General features: G+C 33.1%; 1 protein-coding gene across 2 annotated transcripts; it reads left to right on the top strand.

Annotated features, from left to right (window-relative positions):
• The first annotated feature begins 313 nt into the window (after positions 1 to 313).
• LOC145011257 (putative L-ascorbate peroxidase 3, peroxisomal) lies at positions 314 to 17,631 on the top strand. 2 transcript variants are annotated; one of them, XM_078969940.1, is made up of 11 exons: positions 314 to 489; positions 1,283 to 1,447; positions 1,517 to 1,641; positions 1,750 to 1,799; positions 1,895 to 1,960; positions 13,725 to 13,773; positions 14,541 to 14,626; positions 14,878 to 14,957; positions 15,431 to 15,614; positions 15,991 to 16,190; positions 17,402 to 17,631. In XM_078969940.1, the coding sequence occupies exons 2-11, from the start codon at positions 1,317 to 1,319 to the stop codon at positions 17,403 to 17,405; spliced, it is 975 nt and encodes a 324-aa protein (XP_078826066.1). In that variant the 5' UTR covers positions 314 to 489; positions 1,283 to 1,316; the 3' UTR covers positions 17,406 to 17,631. The 2 variants fall into 2 exon arrangements, with proteins under 2 accessions (XP_078826066.1, XP_078826067.1); XM_078969941.1 differs by lacking the exon at positions 17,402 to 17,631 and having other exon boundaries at positions 15,991 to 16,194.
• The last annotated feature ends 3,397 nt before the right edge of the window (positions 17,632 to 21,028 follow it).

Raw genomic sequence — 21,028 nt, 5'->3', positions numbered from 1 at the left:
ATTTTGAGGATTAAAACCATCAAAGTTTCAAATTTTGAACCATGAATGCAGTTTTTACAAATGGGCAAATTTTGTAATTCCATAAAATAAAAAACAATAATAAAGTGGGTTAAGTAGGGAATTAAGGAAATAAACCGTATAGGGCTCTTTTGGGCGGGAAGAAAGCCATGCAACGGTACAGGGATGTCGCGTTAATCCGTTAAAGTCGGCCGTAGGTGTGTGCGCTTTTATAAAAAAAATAAAAATAAAAATAAAAAACCATGGGAATTTCTGTTGCGCTATTTTTTTTATCACCAAAACTCCAAGGATTTCATCAAAGAGTAGTCAAAGCGACAAATCAATGAAATAGGGGCATCATGGTCCTTCGACGTTCTCGCCCTAGAAATTCAGAATCCTAATTCAATGATCGAGAAAGGAACCATTTTGCAGATTTTGATCCAGAATGCTTTGATTGGTTACACAGATTGAATTAAGGCATTGAAATTAGAGGTATGGTTCCTTAAATTAATGATTTTATGAATTAAGTTAGGTTTTGTACTCAGCCCGTGTATATGGAGAAATTCATATATCTTCAGGCTAGTTACCGAAATTAACAACAGATATAATTAATTAAAACTAGTGGTAATTTCATTGGATACCGAAATTAACAACAGATATACTTAGGGCTTTCAGTTAGAAGCTAGGTAGGACATGTAGATTACTTGAGTTGAATCATGGGTCTTATCACCGGTTGAACCTGCCTTCGCCTTAGGCAAAATCAAAATCGGATATTTTGCAATGAATTCATGCAAGGTCATAGCAATTGAGTGTTGGGTAAATCTTAAAATCTGGAAAATTAGTTATGCAATTATTATAGGCTATGATCAATGTTGTTGTACCTCATCAAGTAGGATATTAGAAGCTTGAAATCACAATATATAACTTGTTCCTCACCATCTTGAAGGAAAGCTAGACATCTCTTTTTTGGTCATTTTAATGTGTAAGATTATATAAATGATTAAAGATAAAGTTTTATATGTAAGTAAACAAATAGGCCAAAATATAAGCATGTCTTTTCGATTCATTTTTCATATATTAGGAGTTTTTGCTAAAACAACACTCCAAAAAGTATGTATCAGCTTACACCGTTTTGCTACCGCAAAAGCTATAATATGAACATTTTTTTTCTCAAATTCTGTTTTCCTACTATATATAAGCTAATTAATAAGCACTTTTAAAGTGCTTTTTGTGCATGGCAAGTTGTTTACCAAACCCTAACCCAATTTAATTTGCATAAACACAGACACACGAGTCGTTCGTTCTTCATTCTCTCCCAAATGAACCACCATTCATTAATGGAAATGCCTGTTGTTGATGCCGTGTACAGTGCAGAAATTCGAAAAGCTCGTCGAGACTTACATCATCTGATCTCTAGCAAAAGTTGTGCCCCGATCATGCTCCGTTTAGCGTAAGATCCTTCTTGTTTATCTATAACATATTGTGATGATCAAATTGAAAATGATATGATTGTACGTAGATTTCATGATGCTGCAACTTATTGCAAGGAGACGCAGACGGGAGGTCCAAATGGCTCCATTAGGAAGCCGGAAGAGTTTGAACAAAGCGTTAACAAAGGACTGAAAACTGCCATTGACTTTTGCGGTAAACTGCTTGTGTTGTTCTGTATTGTCGCAACATTCTTATTTCCATAGTTAACTTTCCTTCACAAAACTAATATAATAAGTTTATTGATGGTACATTACATTGCAGAACAAATAAAGTTAAAGCATCCAATGATTTCATATGCTGACATTTATCAGGTTATTTCAATCATATTTAGCACACAGACTAATGCTTTTTGGTTCTTCTAAATTTATATTATGTACTTATCGATAAGCAAGCGGTCTATTGGCAGCTTGCGGGTGTGGTCGCTGTTGAGGTCGCCGGTGGTCCTACCATTGAATTTATCCCTGGTAGAAAGGTACTTTGATTTTCCATGTAATTGATATTAGCTTTTGGTTCACATGTCTTATCTTCGGAATATAATTTTACACCTTGGAATATATATATATATATATATATATATATATATATATATAATACACCTTACAGTCTCACCTAAGCTTAGTTACTAAACTTCTAAAATATATCATCCTCCATAACATTGCTAAATATGTCGTTTTAACTTGCTAAATATACCCGGTTTGGTTTCACTTGGTAAATATATCATCCTCCATAACATTTCTTTCTTTCATTATCGTTTTACCATTTCTGTTTTCTTTCCTCCATTATTGTTTATTAATTCACCAAAGTGAACATTACTAAACACTAAACCCTAAACACTGAACCTAAACCCTAACCCTAAACCCTAAACCTTAAACCTAAATCCTAAACCCTAAACCTAAACCCTAAACCCTGAACCCTAAACCCTAAACCCTATTGTGTCGATCTTGAATTTACATCTTAAAGTATTAATCGTGAATCCATTAACTGTAATCTTTATATAGTAAAACAATGTATTTTGAAGAGGTTTAGTACCTAAGCTTAGGTGGGGCTGTAATGTATATCCCCCTTTTCCCTATATATATATATGTATATATATATATATATATATATATATATATATAGAGAGAGAGAGAGAGAGAGACTCTGATAGGAACTGATTAATTCAAATAGCTGAATGCTTACGACTTAGATTAACAGGGCCAAATTCGAGATGGCAAATCTCCTTGATTACAAGAACACAAATAACTTATTATCTGATTCACAACTGAAAAACATCAACTACATGTTTGTTACAAAAGATAACTGCTCCTAACTTATTGGATCATAATAGTTCCTTCTCTTTTAACTGTTACATGGTTTGCCTAAAGGATCCAACTGATTTCCAAAAAGGGCATTAAACTGCTCTTGCTCCTGTCTCTTAACTCATGACTTCTTTCTTGTATACACTTGTAGGTTCTTTTCATTACTTCTCCATCGGTAAAATGACTTCTCCTCAAGTTAAAAATAAGGAAATTGCTCAACAAACAGATCGTAAGATTCCCAAGAAGCTTCTTCCATAGGACGGTTATTCCTAGAAACCAGTAATTTGAGTACAGGTTGGCCTGCTTCATGCACCCATCGAACTCAAACTCCCAATCCTTTGTGATAGGCAAAGGAGCAATAGAGGTTGGAGAAAAAGACCCTGGAACTGGTTTGAGCATAGAAACATGAAACACAGGATGTATTTTCGCATCCGGAGGTAATTCGAGCTTATAAGCCACTGGCCCAATGACACGTTTATTCGGATAAGGACCAAAGAATCAAAGAGATAACTTTTCAAAACAACGTTTAGCTAAGTTGTATTGTCAGTAAGGTTGAATCTTTAAGAATGCATAATCCCAAACCTGAAAATTAACTTCGCGTCGTTTGGTATTGGCTTGATTACATATCCTATCTTGAGCTTTCGTAAGGTTGAGACGTAACAATTGCAACATATGATCGCGATTAACTAATTGTTGTTCCAATTCTGCATTTTTGGTTTCGCCCGTTACATAAGGCAGAAGGAGAGGAGGATCTCGACCATACATGTGACAGCCCGAAATTTCTATCTGTACAAACCATTCACTTCAATCAAAGTCAGACTAGTTTCTGCTAACTTTTAGCACTGTTTAGAGTCTATTTGAATGTTTTAAACATAGCACATTCAAGAATCAAGCATCGGGAAGTATCTTCTAGGGTTCAATGTGCAAAAAACAAAACCCTAAACCTAAGATTTGTGTTTATGGCCAAACTTTATGAGTTTGGGCCGTACACTCTCTTTTGGCTGTGAACTCATGCATAAAGCATGAGTTTGCATCCTTTTCTTCATTATTTCCATTTTCAAGTTCAAGAACCTCCATTTCTCTCTCAAGTATCATCAATTTCTTCATCTTGATCTTCCAAAAATGTAAGATTTCTTTCCTTTGATTTGTTGTTATATCACCTTATCTAGTAAAGATCATGTCACACCCCAAAACCGAGAACGACATAAATGTTTTTTGGGCGGAGGACGTCATGTAATGTATCACAACAATGAAAAATAGTAGTAAACAAACAACATCATCCATTGCATTAATAGTATAATTGTAATTACAAGTGTGTTCTTTCAAAGTATAAAACAACATAATGAATACTCGAAATAAAAGACGAATCTTGACCTCTCCGTCTTCATAAAACCTGGTCGTCGTTACTATCTATTTGTGACCTGAGAATACATGTTATTTTGAAATTGAGTATTAGCAATAAAGCTGGTGAATTCATAAGTAATTTAGTTTCATTGATTTGTAAAACTTGTAATGAAAGACTTGTAATTGTTTTGAAGAAAAGTTTGTATAAGTATGAAATTTTTTGTAAGTAATTGTAAACGTTTGAAAATCCTAGAAAATACTACATTTCCTACTAGTATAAAATGTAGTCTTCTACCAAGACCAGACTGTTTTGAAGGTTTAAACCTCTACATAAGTGAAGGTTTTTCCCTTGTACAACTATTATTATTCATCTAATCTACCTCATCGATTATGTGAATGTGTCACACAATAAAGGTAATAAGGAAAATAATATAATCATTTAAGTATTATCCTTTGGTCCTAGGATAATCATGGCAGAGTAACTTGTCGAATACTGTTTACCGTAGACATGCGTCGATGTACGTCTTCCCTACTGTAGCTAACAACCCTGGGGGTGGAATGGTAAGTCCTATAATGTATGTAATAGTATCTACTCATATAACATGTAATAGTATCTCATTACGTAGTATGTAATCGTATCTCTTTACTAGTATCTATGTAATAGTATCTCTTCATATAGTATGTAATGTATTCGTATAGACTCATTAATGAACTGACTCTTGTGTGATTCCTTGTACTTCAGTTAGTAAGTAGTATCTCCTAACTACGCCTATTATAGTTACTAGTAATGTACGTGTGTAACCATAAGTGTACCTTTGCTACCCAAAGGTACTGGACTGATTGATAGAACATTTACGTCTATATATGTATACATGATATATAACTAATATTTAGATGACATCCGGACGAATAACTGATACCATAAGACCACATCTAAACGAGGAAAAGGAGATAAAGCGAGCTAGCCGTTCTAAGTGCTTTAAAAATTACTTATATAACTATACATATATAGGCATGCATTTGACAATATAAAAGTATAAAAGAAGTTTGGTAAAATCTTGGAAAAGTTTAATAACTAAGAAATAATGACTTGATTTCAGTGTATAAAATGATTTGAAAGTAGTTTGCCGGATAAAACAGTTTTAAGTATAGTAAAAACCTTTGTTTGAAACACAATAGTAACAGAGTTTGAAATGAAACATACAGTAAGTAAGACAGTTTGATAAGGAGTTTTAACATGTAAAAACGTTTGAGAAAGTCATTTGAAGTAATATGTTTGGTAAAACAGCTAAAAGTTTAGTAAATCCATTTGCAAGCTAGTTATTAATCACATGTGATTGATATTATAACTATCATGATTCAACTTGTATTCCCCCCATAAAAGCATTTATAAACATTTAAGAACATTTAAAAGGTTAATTAAGGGGTATGAACTTACCTGCAGTGAGTGGATCGTATGGAAGTGTCGGACAAGTGCTTGGTGTTAAGTGAAGACTTAGACACCCACAATGATCCTAATAACATATAAAGACATTTATATATATAATTAGTGATTATAACACTAATTAGAAAAGTAAAACCATCCTAATGCGTGGAAAACACTTTGGTCAAGTGCTAGGAGGCCATTGGGTTGCAACTAGGGATTGCAAGGCATCGTGTTTGAGTTTATGGTCCAAGGACCATACTTGTTGGAGTTTACGGCCCAGGGGAGTTTACTCCTTGCTGTAAACTCTCAAATGGGTCTCCAAATGAGGCTTAAAGCTATCATGTCTTAAGTGGTTAGGTGCTCCAAGGCTTAAACAAGAGGCTAGGTGGGTTTAGGGTCCAAGAATGACCTTATATTGATTTTACGGCTTGGGGACCACTTCCCCATGAGTTTACAGCCGTAAAGTTATGGTATGAAGTATCATTTCGTGTCTTGAAGTCCCTAGTTCAATGGTGTAAGGTTCTATACTAAGTTCCAAGGCTTGGTAAGGTGTTAGGGTGCATTTTACCCCACTTAAAGGGGTTTACGCCTCAAGAACATGTCTTGGCCATAAACTCCTTGGATCACATGATTCTTTATGATTCTAAGCCCTAAACATGTGAAACCTAGTGTACAATGAGTTAGAACAAGAGTACTTACGATATAGGAGCTTGAATGGTCGTTTTTGGCCAAAAAAAACACTAGTTTGTGTTCTTGGTGTTCTTGGTGAAACTTTAAGATCTACAAAATGGAATGATTTCACAGATGAAATCATGTAAGATCACTAGTTCATTTAAGATATCAACTAGTTAGGACAAGAAACTTACGATTTTTGAAGATCGGGGTCGAAGATCAGGAGGATACTTGAGAGGATTTCAGCCAAGGGAAAGAAGGAAATGAACTAATGGCTTAACATTCATCATATAGGAGGAGTTTACGGCCCTTATGGAGTTTACGACTGTAAACTCCATTTAGGTGGCGGTGAACTCCTTAACAAGTTGTTTAAGGCTTGTTCTTTGAGCAATAACTTCAGCAGATAAACCCCCGACACTTATCTCTTAAGTGTACAAGGCTCAGAACGCTCAAATAAAATCCTAATTGTGCTAAAAGATGACAGAATTGAGTTTGACTTTCAATGAAGTGCTTGACTGTACAGGATAGAAAATTTCGGGTTGTCACAGATCATTGATTTCATCCATGAAATCATTCCATTTTGATAGATCTTCAAGTGTTCTTCATTTCACCAAGAACACACACTAGTGTTCTTGAACCTGAAACACCCAATCAAGCTTCTACATTGTAAGTACTCTTGTCTTAGCTTGCTATATACTTGAATCAACTAGTTTACACCTAGAAATCATCAAGAAATCATAAGTGAAAGGTGTTTATGGCCAAGGCATCTCCCAAGGCTGTAAACCCTAGTTTTTGGGTGCAAAGTTGGTACATCACCTTCCTAAGCCTTGGAACTAAGTCTAGAACACTTCCTGGTGAACCATAGGACCTTAAACACAAAATAGTATTAGTTAGCATGAGTTTACGGCCGTAAACTCATTGGGCCATAAGCCCATGGGCGATAAACTCATGTGGTTTTACCATATGGTCCATAAACTCCAATGTGAGGCCGTGCTACCCTTACATGTAACCCTAAGTGGTTTAACACTTCAATGCAAGTGTTTCCTAGTCCCTAAGGTTGTTCCATTACAATATTGGTTGTTCTAAACACTAATTGTAATCATATACGTGTCATTATATGTTAAATAGGATCCGTGTGTGCTAAAGTCTTTACTTGACACTTAGCATCCTTTACCGATCTTTCATTCGCGTCACTCACTACATGTGAGTTCATACCCATTAATCTATCTTTTAAATGATTTTAAATGCTTTTATGGGGGGAATACAAGTAGAAAACATGTAGTTATATAATCAATCACATGTAATTTATAACTGTGTTTCAAATAAAGGACATAATATCCTTCAAACTGTGTTATCAAACAACTGTTTTCAAATCGTTTTACAAAACGACATCAAGTAATCAATATTTCTTCAAACTATTTTATCTTTCAGTTGTATCATTAAACTTCTTTAAACTTATATAAACTGTCAAAAGCATGCCTAGATATGTATAGTTATATAAATGAGGTTTAAATGACTTAGAACTGCTAACTCGCTTTACTTCCTTTTCCTTGTTTGGATGTGGACTTATGGTATCGGTTAGTTGTCCGAGTGTCATCTAAACCTTAGTTATATATTATGTATACATATGTAGACATAAAATTTCTATTCAATCAGTTCAGTACCTTTGGGTAGCAAAGGTATACATTCATTCATTCAAATACTATAAATTACTAGTAAACTATAATAGGTATAGTTTAGGAGAATACTATCATATACAATTCCTATAACAGATAATACTAGACAGAGAACAGTATAACTGGGAATACTATAGCAGAGAATACTAGACAGAGAACACTATAACAGAGAATACTAGACAGAGAATACTATACAGAGCATACTGTACAGAGAATACTATACATAGAATACTATTCCTATAACAAGTATACTATAACAAGATTCTAGATAACATAATGTGAGATACTACTTCATGACACAACAACCATTTCATTGTGCCACGTTTTGTAACTAGAATCTCCTGGAGGGAGAGCGTGAGTTTGCGTATAGATCTATACTGGATTGACTATCCTACACCTTTGTTGTTCGCTATAGTGGGATTTGCAAGTCCAAGGGTGCCAAATGTCATTTCTTCCAACTTCTTTCATCGTCGTGTTATAGCCGGTTTAGCATGGTAACAATCATATAACATTTTGCCTTAATTAAACCATTTGTGTTAAGGTAGTTATGACTACAGCGATTAATACGTAAAATACTGCAGTACACACATACATTTTCCCATTATATTCCAATTGTGATCTTCACACATAAAGGGTGATATAAAACTATATTTTGGTAATGATAGTCGCAGTTGGGAAAACATTCACTTTTACAGAGAAACAAACATTCAAAATAGTCGGGTCTTGGTAAAAGACTACTTTTTATACTAGTAGAAAATATAGAATTTTATAGGAGTTTTCAAACATATACAAACATTTACATTGAACATTTACAAACATTTTCATCGAACTTATACAAACATTGACACTAAATACTTATGAACTCACCAGCTTAAATGTTGATCTACGCTTTCAAAATAACTTGTATTCTCAGGTCACCAGTAGACAGGTACGATGACTAGGTTTTGAGAAGACGAAGCACACTCAAGACTCGTCTTTTATTTTGATTCATGTTTTGGTGTCTCATTACAATGAAAGAACACATTTATATGAAATTATACTATTAACGCAATGGATGATGCCGTTGCTTGTTTACTACTTTACATTGTTATGATACTGTACATGACGTCCTCCGCCCCCGAACGTTTCCGCCGTTCCGGTTTTGGGGTGTGACAATACACAATGGAAAAAGGAGTTGTGTCTGTGGAAGTATGGTGCCCAGTATTATAAGCGTATTCAGACCATACTATATATGAACTCCATTTAGTTGGTTGTTCATGGACAAAACAACGCAAGTAGGCCTCGAGACACCGATTGAGAACTTCTGTTTGACTATCCGTTTGAGGATGGTAACATGTACTCAATTGCAATTTGATTTGACTCAAACGAAAGAGTTCTTTCCAAAAAGTGCTCAAGAAAATAACATCACACTCCAAGGTAATGGAACGTGGGAAACCGTGTAAACGAACACTTTCCTTACAAAAAAGGGCAGCAACACTTTTTTCTGTAAAGGGGTGAGACAAACTCAGAAAATGGGCGTATTTGCTTAAGCGATCAACTACCACTAAAATAGTATCAAAGTTGTTGGATGGGGGCAACCCCACAACAAAATCCATTGAAATGTCCTCCCAAATTTGAATAGGAATTGGTAAGGGTTGGAGGAGACCAGTCGGGGAAAGTGTTTGGTATTTTTGTTGCTGGCATACGAGGCAATTTTGCACGAATACCCTGACTTCCTGTTTGATTTTTGGCTAAAAGAACTGGAGGGATAATCATTTAAGGGTTTTTAAAAAACCGCCATGTCCTCCAACTGGTGAATTATGACACTCTTGAATTAAGGGTTTTTAAAAAACCGCCATGTCCTCCAACTGGTGAATTATGACACTCTTGAATTAAACTAAGTTTAAGATCAGGTATATCTGGAATAACCATCCTTCCTTTGAAAAACAAGAGTTGTTCATGTGAAGAAAAATCAGGAACTAAGGAAGGATTTGTATGGAGCTGTTGGAGAATGTCGATTGTATAAGGATCTTGTTTAATTCCTTCTTTAACATCAGCGATTTCGACACAATAGGGTACATAAAGGATGAATAGTTCACCTGAATGGGTTCGTCTAGAGAGTGCATCCGCTCCCTTGTTCTCTTTTCCAGCTCTATGAGTTATAGAAAAATCATAGGGCATTAATTTGAGTAAAATTCGCTGTTGTTCAGTGGCATTGATGCATTGTTCCAACAAAAATTTTAAAGTGTAATGATCGGTGCGAATAAGAAAGTGACGACCCAATAAATAGTGATTCCATTTCTGAACAGCAAGAACAAGAGCTAACATATCTCGATCATATGCTAACTTAAATCGGTTGGAGGGAGAAAATCCTTTGCTAAAGTAAGCAATGGGATGCTACTCTTGAGAAAGAATAGCAATAATTCCAGCTGAAGTAGCATCACATTCAACTACAAATGTCTTGGAAAAATCTGGTAACTGGAGAACAGGGGCTGAAAGTAGATCTTGTTTCAATGTGGTAAACACATCTAATGCCTCGTTAGACCACATAAAACCATCCTTATTTGTAAGATTAGTCAAAGGTAGTGAAATCAAACCATAACTTCGTACAAAACGTCGGTTATAACCAGTGAGACCGAGAAAACCACGAACTTCTTTAACATTAGAAGGGATGGGCCACGATTGTACAACCATAATTTTTTTCCTGTTCCACTTGTAAATCATCCTCGGTTATGATATGCCCCAAAAAAGAAACTTTAGATTGTCCAAAACAACACTTTGAAAGCTTAACATAGAACTGATGATCATGTAGTAATTTCAAAGTTTGCTCAAGGTGCAAAAGATGTTATTCCATGTTGGGCTATCTGCTATATCATAAAAGAAAACTAGTATAAAACGACGTAAATAAGGATGGAACAAGTCATTCATGATCGCCTGAAACGTGGAAGGGGCGTTAGTTAGACCAAAGGGCATTACCTTAAACACATAATGCCCGGAAGGAGTACGAAAAGCTGTTTTTGGAATGTCCGGTCCATGAACTCTGTTCTGATGGTAACCGGAGCGAAGGTCCAGCTTGAAAAAAACTGTAGCTCCATATAATTCGTCCAACAATTCATCAATATTTGGAATTGGGTATTTGTCGACGATCGTTATTTTATTGAGGGCTCGATAATCTACACACATCCTCCAAGTGCTGACTTTTTTCTTGACAAGTAGAATCGGACTTGAAAAGGGACTGTTGCTAGGTTGAATAAATCCCGCTGTTGACAATGCTTCCACTTGTTTTTTTTTTTTTTTTGAATTTCAGCATTTTGGGAATGAGGGTATCGATAATGACAAATATTGGGGGGGAGGGTGTAGAATTCGGTAGTAAGGGAATATAATGGTTCTGTGAATGGTTCGGAGGAAGACTTTTGGGTTCTTCAAAGACCTGATCATATCGGCTGGTCACCGATGGAAGCACCTTGGGAATTTCTGGTGGATTAACCGGTTCAATAGCCAAGTATTAAAAACTAGAAGACTTTTGTGAACCTGTAGTAATTCCCTGCAACTTATAAGTTTTACCATCTACCTTAAAAATCATAAACATCTGTTTCCAATTTGCTTGGACTGTATTTAATATCTCCAACCATTGAATACTCAAAACCAAATCTGCTCCACCAATCGAAAAAGGATAGAAGTCCTGGACAACTTTAATATCATTGATTTATATTGGAAGGTTTTTACATATTTGACCACATCTGATGAAATCACCATTTCCAATCTGAACACCAAACGGTGCCACTGATTGAGTATTAAGTCGCAATTCCTTAACTAGTACATCTAAGATGAAATTATGTGTTGATCCCTCGTCAATTAAAATAATTACTTCTGTAGATTGGAGCATACCTTGAACCTTTATAGTTCTGGGATGGGGTTTTCCAAGAATGGCATGTAAACTAACCTCTGCCACATCATTCATATCTTCAACCATCTCTCCAGTTTCATTAGGAGACTAGTCTTCAATCTTTTCTTCCACTTCCAGCACCTTGAGAGTTCCTATTTTACATCGATGACCTGGTCCATAATTTCACCGCACCGAAAACATTCCCCTTTAAGAAATCGAGATTGCCTATCTACATCAGAAATTCGCAAGGGTGGTTTGGTATTATTTTTGGAAAAGTTTTTTTTGTTGGAGTCATATCTTTGTACTCATTTTGAGATGCTTTTGATGGTGCTGTCCAAGTAGATCCTCTCCCAAATCGGGTATGGCTGAGTTTAGATTCAAATTCTAAAACGATACTTACCGCTTTGTATACTGTTTGTGGTTTCTGTATTCGTACATCCTCCTTCAATTCTTCTTTGAGGCCGTTAAGGAACACTCCTAAAAGACAAATTTTCAATTAATTGGACACCCGTGAAGATCGTTTGGCAAATTCTTGTCCGTATTATTGTACCGTTCCTGTTTGTTTAACATTACACAAGAATTCATCCGGATTCTGGAACTCAGTGGGTCCAAAATTTCTTTGCAAGGCTCGAACAAAACCCTCCCAAAAATCTGCTGATTGATCAGTAGATATCCAAGAATAAAAATCCAATGCATCACCCTCCAAATGTATCGATGTGACATCCACTTTTTCTTCATATGGAATGTCATAATAGCATAAATATTTCTCTGCTTTAAGAATCCAACCCCGTGGATTTCCTTCACTAAAGGTAGGAAAAACTTTTTTTTTTATGGGGTCGGTGCCTTTGATTATGCCAAGATGAATCTCCCTCATCATGTCTACCATTAACTTATGTTTCTTTATTGTGCAATTGAGATTTGAGGGCTGCTACCTCCCTCAGCAACAAATCTATAGATTCCAACTTCTTGGCGATTGCGGCTAGTTGCACTGCTACAGGTTCTGGTGGTTGGTTTCCCTCTTCTGAATTGCTCCGGGTATGCACCATGTCTTCAAGAAGTTTCCCAGCAATGGAACCAAATGATAGGAACTGATTAAATTAAATAGTTGAATGCTTACTACTTAGATTAATAGGGCCAAATTCGAGATGGTAAATCTCCTTGTTTACAAGAACACAAATAACTTATTATCTGACTCACAACTGAAAAACATCAACTACAGGTTTATTACAGAAAAGATACTTGCTCCTAACTTATTGGATCAGAACTGTTACTTCTGTTTTAACTGTAACGTGGTTGACCTAAAGGATCCAACTTATTTCCAAAAAGGGCCTTAAACTGCTCTTGCTCTTGTCTCTTAACAAGCGACTTCTTTCTTACATACATCTGTAGGTTCTTATCACACACACATCATTTTTGTCACTTGTTATTCTTTCATGCATTATGTCACATGCTATATAGTGGTAAATTTATATTAAATTATATTCATCTCATTTTGTGGGGGGTTTTTTTTCCATTTATTGAATTCCAAATAATATTTAAATGTAATAAATGTACTAATAAATGCATATCTAATTCATTAATAAAAATTTCTTTATAATTACTAAATTTCTAAATTGAACACAATTATTTTAATTGTTTATTTATTTAAATTATTTGTTTAAATTTAAATATATATATATATATATATATATATATATATATATATATATATATATATATATATATATATATGCAATTCAATTTTAATAGTTATATATTTTTCTCTTTTCTTATAAATTCAAACTCTCTAAATTTTTAGATCTTCATATATATATATATATATATATATATATATATATATATATATATATATATATATATATATATATATATATATATAATAATAATAATAATAATAATAATAATATCACAGAGGATTATTCTTAACGCTTTTACATATTTTGTGTTTCATTTAGGATTCGGAGGAATGGACGGTAGAAGGCAGACTCCCGGATGCTGAAAAAGGTTTTGAACCATACACTCATTCTTCATCTCATATAAAGATCTAGGTTGTTTTTCACTAAAGTTAATTCCCTGATGTGTGTCATACTACTAGAGAGATAAATATAATAAACTTCTAAATCGTATCAATATTGTTGTTTAGGAAGTATATAATTTTCCGATTAGCAGAAAAAAGCTTCATTTCCATTGGTTTCTTTATTGTAGCATCCTACTTTCATATATTCCTATAATAGCATTGTACATTGATAAATCTCTCCAACTATAGCAATATCAAGAAAATACAAAGCAATTCTTACTGTTACAATAGGTTAAAATTCCAAATGTACAATGTCTTAGTAAGAAAAAACATGAAAGTGCATTACTGGGTTGAGTTTTTAAAGTCCAATCTCTTAATAAGAAAATACAATGGTAATAGAAAGAAGTGAAAGTATGATATCATAATACACAAATAAATGAAAGTATATGGTCATATCTTGTATCTAAGCCTTATGTAAAGTGTTATTCTTCATCACTTAGGCTATGTTTGGCAGACTAGCTAAAACCCTAGCTGCTAGCCGACAAAAAATGATGTTTGTAAAAAAAACTCCCGAAAAGATACTCTAAGTAGCTTTTCAAAAAGCAAGCTCATCAACCACATTTTGACATGCCAAACATGACAATTAAAAAAAATCAAAAAATAAGATAGCTTATCAACTATTTGTGGCGCGCCGAATTCAGCCTTAACTGTATACTAATGTTTAACATTAGTTTTATTCTTAAACTTATGGCAGGCGCATCTGATCTGAGGGCCAAGTTTAATCGCATGGGCTTATGCAGCGACAGGGACATTGTAGTTCTATGGGGAGGCCATATTCTTGTAATTTTTCATCTTACGTGTTTGGACTTTGGAGATGGTCTACATACAAGAAATAGCAATCCTAATTTTTTTATAATGACATTGTACTAGTAAATTTTTTCAAACCATTTTCGTATTAGGGCATTGTACTTAGAAAAATAATCCATATTATTTGTTAAGTTATAATGCCCTAAAAAACAATTACATCTTTTATGCATTTATATGAAACATTTTTGCGTTAAATCATTTGGTTTGTTTTTTGCCGTCATCAGGATAGAGCCCAAGAAGATAGATCAGACTTTGATGGACCTTGGATTGGAAAGCCCCTTAAATTTGATAACTCATACTTTAAGTAAGGCTTGTTGGTTGTTTTAAGGGACATTACAAATTATAATTTTGTATAGGCTCATCAAAAGATATGGCAAATTACTTTCATTTATTTATGTACTTATAGCATCTATTTTTTTTTTCTTTCTAGTACAACATTGTACTACTATGCATCAGGACAAAGTCTACTGAATTATAGTATTGTACTTTATTTATTTTTCTTATTTGGACATTATAATTAGAAAAATCTTTTTAATTATAGTAGTGAAAATTGCTTTTTATTTAGTTTACTTTCCTATAATTGGGAAGATTTTTCAAAATACAATGTTGTAATAAAAAGAAATGAAAGTAGGATTTTATGATAAATCGAAATAAATTCACATATTTTCTTAATACTCGATAGCACCACGTTTTTGGAAAGCATGCATGTATATGTCATAAATATTTATACTTTTATCAATATCTTTGTTTAATATAACAAAAGACTTTTGAAACTAGGGAGCTGCTGAAAGTGCATAAGTATGAGTTCATGAAGCTGGATCCATGGGCGTTGCGAGGGTTCCAAGGAAAAAGGTTGGCGAACTTGTTGAACGAAGAGCCGGAGGGGTTGTTACTGCTTCCTTCAGATCGATTATTGATGACTAATGCTTGGTTTCGCTTGTATGTTATTACATATGCCAAGGTATAGAATTCTAATTGCAAGAATTGGCAACACACTTTCATTTATTTGGTTTATTATGGCATCATACTTTCATTTCTTTATATTACAACATTGTGCTTTCAACATTTTCTTACTAAGCCATTGTAAGGTATATTGAAAAACAGGCTACTTTACCCTTGCTACCATGTATGGACAATGTACTTTGTTTTATGTCTTAATAATATAGCAATGTACATTATATATACCTATAATAGCAAAATACTTGCATTTTGCTACCACATGGGCATCATAGTAATGTAGTTTATTTTCTACGTATTATATATTTGGTTTTATTTCGTATTTTATCATCTCAATACAAATTTAAAAATTGATGTTTATGTTGAATCATTGCTTGTAGAATCCAAATTCATTCCTGGAGCAGTATGCAATATCACATAAGAAACTCTCCGAGTTAGGATTCATAAAAAGGCCACCTTTTCCTCTTTACTACGTCTACATGAATAAGAAGAATAATAAGAGTAACATGTTGCCACAAACCATTGCGGGTTTGGCCCTTGCTGCTTCGGTCATGATAATTTGGTATCGCATAAGGCGTAGGTAAGAAAATCAATTAGCATTTGAAAAAAGTCGAAAGATTAATTTGGTGTTTGCTTTTGAAGATGTAAAATGTTTTCGGTATTTTTCCATGTTTGTGGAATAAAATGTGGACCAAAAATTATTTTCCATGTCTTTTCTCTTCATAAAAAAATGTTTGTTTTTTTAAATCTTCATAAAAAAAACAAGTGGTGGTGGTGGCACCGAGTGCAACGGTGATGGTGGCAGCGGCAGCGACATTGATGGTGGTAGCGGCGTTGGCGGAGGTGGTAGCAGCAGTGATGGCAAGATTGGTGTGTGAAAAAAATATCACATAAGTTTGGAACTTAGAAAACGTCTTTCAAAAACAAAAACTATTTTTTTTTTCTTGTGGGAATAGATGTGAATTATTTTTTAAATAGTCTTCTCCTCGAATGTTTTTCCACCGTAGAAATTAGAGGTTAAAAAGTTTATTTTTCCAAAAAAAAAAAAAAAAAACATCATCTATGACATTTTTGATAGACCGGTTATACAAAGAGTTATGTTTTTTGTCCACAAAAAATTGATGGAAAAAGGTGACCCATTGACTATCTTTCGTCTAAAAGACGTTAATGGCCCCTTTATCCGCATCATCCAAAATGTCCCATTGTAACAAACCTACCCTTAAGCTCATTTCAGGTTTGTGATTTATACTTTTTTAAACTAACATCTTATTATGTAGCACTTTAAGTTGGTACTTTCGTTTATCATGGTTAAAATTGTGTTGATTCTAAATATAATAATAAATCAAAAGTTATTTCCAAACGTGTACATTCTCTATGAGGACTTCCCATTAAAACATAAATCATATGTTCTTTGGTTTTCTTTTGTATATCCTTCCTTTCGGTAAGTCATATTCCCGACCTGCAACTTTTGATGTATTAATACAATGTTCAATGGCAGCTGTATATATATATATATATATATATATATATATATATATATATATATATATATATATATATATATATATATATATATATATATATATATATATATATATATATATATATATATATATATATATATATATATATATATATACACCATTGCTGGAAATAACCATGTAAAGACAATGGTCTTAAACATGTTAATGAGTTAAAATGTAAACATGTAAAGACATTTTGTTAATCTGTGAATATGTGCAGGATGTATAATCTGATTTGTAATTTTAACTTCTGTATTTTTGGCAACAGGTAACTCAGGAGTCATGAAGTCACAAGTCACAACAGTTAAAATTAGGCAAAATGCAAACATATATTTCTCTTTTTTGGCTACATTTTCTTTTGGTGTTTTTAGCTAGCAACTTTGTGGTCTGTTCCTGTGTGGATATTAAATCCAGATGCAACAGTGCACTTTTTGGCTGCATTTTCTTTGTGATTTTAATTCGAACAATGTACTATTGCTTTACATTTACTTTGGCTTATGAACTCGGTCTGCCTCCGCACTCAACTAAATCCCCATAAAGGTTTTGAAACACTTTGTCTGACGCATTAGCTTCATGATAAGTAACAACGTGTTTTGATTGGGATTGGATATCCTCCAACACTTTAACTTTCTTGTCTCTGTGACCAATATCAAGATTAGCGAAGAGATTTTCAATCTTCAGATCAGTGATGATATTTGATGCATTGTCAAGTCGATTTTTTGAAAAGAATGAAATCTCAGCCTGGAAAATTCTTGTTTGTGTAGCTACGGTTGTATTTAACCTTCTTTGTTGAAGATGATCTTGGATCCATTTTAGAAGATGTAATAACAAGAACTTTAAATAAAAGTAACAATGGTTTAGGGATAAATTTTGATTGAGATATTTTATCTATTTATAGATAAAATATATGAAACGACTTTATATGCATATAAATTACAAAATACAAAAAATTATAATAAAATATTATATATATATATATATATATATATATATATATATATATATATATATATATATAGAGAGAGAGAGAGAGAGAGAGAGAGAAATGATCAAATGAGAACATCTAAAAAGTTGAAAACGCGAAAACAAATCTAATACATTAAAATTTCTAAATCTAAGGCTATCATTAATCATTAATTTTAAAATAAAATTAAATGCTTTTAATTTGTTTTTGAATTAAAAAAAAAAGTAGAAAAGGGTATTCAAGTAATTTTAGGATGTCATCCATTTCGAATATATCGGGTAGGTGATACAATTCAAGAAACTGTTCCTATGTTTTAGTAATCACAGTCTTTGGGAGGATTCGATCGTATCTACATCTGCAATGCAAAATAATCTAAAAAATAAACATTTATACGATAGTTGATTGTTATTGTTCTTCCGTAAACACTTTGTGTGCATTCTAGAGTATGTGAAAGGTTGAAGGTGAAGGAATGTCGTCGATTATGAACCTCAGTGGAAAAAGTAAGCTTTCTAATCTATTATGAATAGGGTATAACTGGAAAAGGAGTATAATCGTCGATTTCATTTTACTGATTCTTTACATTTTAATTGATTCTGAAAACCCTAGAAGTAGGGATTTTGATTTTTTTGTTATATCGTCTTGTATGAAGTGCAGTGATGCAAAATCGTAAATGAATGTTGTTTAAAATATTAAATTTCGAAAAAAACGATCTTGTCTCTGAATGTGTAATCGAAATTGATAATCGTAGTTGTTTTTCAATTTTTCAATCGTCTAATATCAAATTTACTTATGAATATTCGTTTATGATTATATTTGAAAGTTGGTCTTGTCGATGAATGTGTATTCGTAGTTGACTTTTTTCAATTTTAGCACGATTGTGAAAACCCTAAAATTAGGGTTCTTTAAATTTTCTTTTAGACTCTGTTGTTGAAGTTCAAATGAAGTAGTTGATGATTACCAGAACATGAATAATTAATTTTACTAATCAAGATTGAATGGTGTCTAAGTGCAAAAGAATGACATTGGTAGCATATGTTATGTGTTTTATATGCACTAATGATATTTTAATTCAAAAATGATTTTTGTTATTGACTTATGAAAGGAACTATATGGATTCAATATTGATTAAATGTAAAGTATTATTGTTTATAGTAGAGAACTCCGTTTGTAATATTATTCCTTGTTTAGGTTGTATTTAGTTTTGATTGTTAAAGGCATTTTAGCCTGTGATTATGTACTTGATTAAGTAAATATGTGTTTATGATCCTATGAATGATGTAGTAACTAATGAATAATGGTGTATGTGACCAAATGGTTTACACTGTTTCTTAAGTAGTGATAATCATTATTGGTTACGTTTAACAAATGTAGATATACTTTGGTATTCAGTTGTGATTGTTATATTCATTGGTGATTAAGCTACGAAAGTAAGTGATTTTTAATGGTGTTTAAGTATACTAGCATTACATTGATAGTATCTGTTATGCCTTTTGTATTCGTTTATGATTTTTTTTATTCAATAATATGTATTTAATATTGATTGATGGGAAAGTATGGTTTTATATAGTAGTATTCATTGTGTAGGTTGTTTTTAGTTTTGATTTTATTAGACATTACTTTGTCATTGAGTATTTGTTTGATTGAATATGTGTTTATTAGTGACCATGTATAATTGATTTAGTAATTAATGATTCATTGGTGATTAATCAATGAATGTGTTATTTCAATGTTATTTTTAGGTAGAAAGAAAAGCGAGAGGATATTACTAAAGACAACATTCAGGAAATTCACTAATGAAGAATCCAATCCAGTGCTTATTGATACGGAAGATGAAGACCATCGAGGAAACGAAATAGGACAACCTCGGATTAAAAGACAAATACAAAAGAAATATTCAACAGCTAAGAAGAAAATTAAAAAACAAACAAGTAGTAATGATGATTACATGAGATTGAAAATGTTAATCACCAATTCGAATCTATATTGATTGTGTTACTTATTATCTTGAAAGGTTTGGATGAACACGTAAACCGCACACCAGATAATTTGATACAAAGGGTAAATGAAATGCGAACAAAAAAACGGTTTGACATTTGTAAAAGAAATGGTCTTGAAGTTGCAGTTTTGAACTCAGATTCAAGTAATTAATTAGTTAAAAATTAAATTTATTTGAAGTTTATTTTGGTATTTAGTTATAATCGTTTATATTGTTTTATATGTATTAACAGAAGAAACTATGAAAACCAAAGTGAAGGTGAAAAAGTTTGTTGCAGAAAAGGCAATCGATTAAACATCTAAAAAAATAAACAAACATGTATTAATGATGTTTTCATGTAATAGAAGTTGTATATCAAAATGTATTCAGTAATGATTATATTAGGGCAAATGTCATTTTTGCCCATCAAACTTTTCGTGTTTGTTTTAAAAGGTCCCCAAACTATTTTTTTTGCACATTAAAGAAATATACTCTCATTTGACCATTTAATTACATCCCTTTACTGATTTTAAAAGGTTTATCCCCTATTTTTGTGACACGGACACCACCGTGGAATATAACTATTGAAATCTTGGTCCCCAAGAATTGCCAAGTCATTGCTAATGGTCCCCTTATAAAACCGTCTTCCCCTAAATCCGTCTTCCCCACCACTTTGTTACCCTAATCCGTAACATTCACATCATCGACTTCGCTTTTTTTCCCACCTATAAATCAAGAAGATGGCCTCAGAACAAAGCTTCTCATATGGTGGTTTGAGAGCTTCGGATTTAGACTTACCAACTGATGACAAAATTCATGCCATGGAAACCCAAGTGTTGATTGAGGAAATGCGAGATGAAATGCAACAACAGCTTGGCGACTTTAGGGAGGAGATATGTAACTTGAAAAGGAAAGTGACCATGACGGGTGTTGTTGGAGTTGCAGTGATGTCGTTG

Source organism: Lactuca saligna, chromosome 8 (assembly GCF_052625555.1).
Source record: "Lactuca saligna cultivar CGN05327 chromosome 8, ASM5262555v1, whole genome shotgun sequence".
NCBI lineage: Eukaryota > Viridiplantae > Streptophyta > Magnoliopsida > Asterales > Asteraceae > Lactuca > Lactuca saligna.
This window is presented reverse-complemented; position numbering and strand designations above follow the sequence as displayed.

Bases quoted from the DNA above. Each gene is read 5' to 3' on its own strand.
- LOC145011257 (XM_078969940.1), top strand. From the start codon at position 1,317: ATGAACCACCATTCATTAATGGAAATGCCTGTTGTTGATGCCGTGTAC. The intron at 1,800-1,894 runs GTTATTTCAATC...GTCTATTGGCAG, and splicing joins CATATGCTGACATTTATCAG to CTTGCGGGTGTGGTCGCTGT. The intron at 1,961-13,724 runs GTACTTTGATTT...TGTTTCATTTAG, and splicing joins AATTTATCCCTGGTAGAAAG to GATTCGGAGGAATGGACGGT.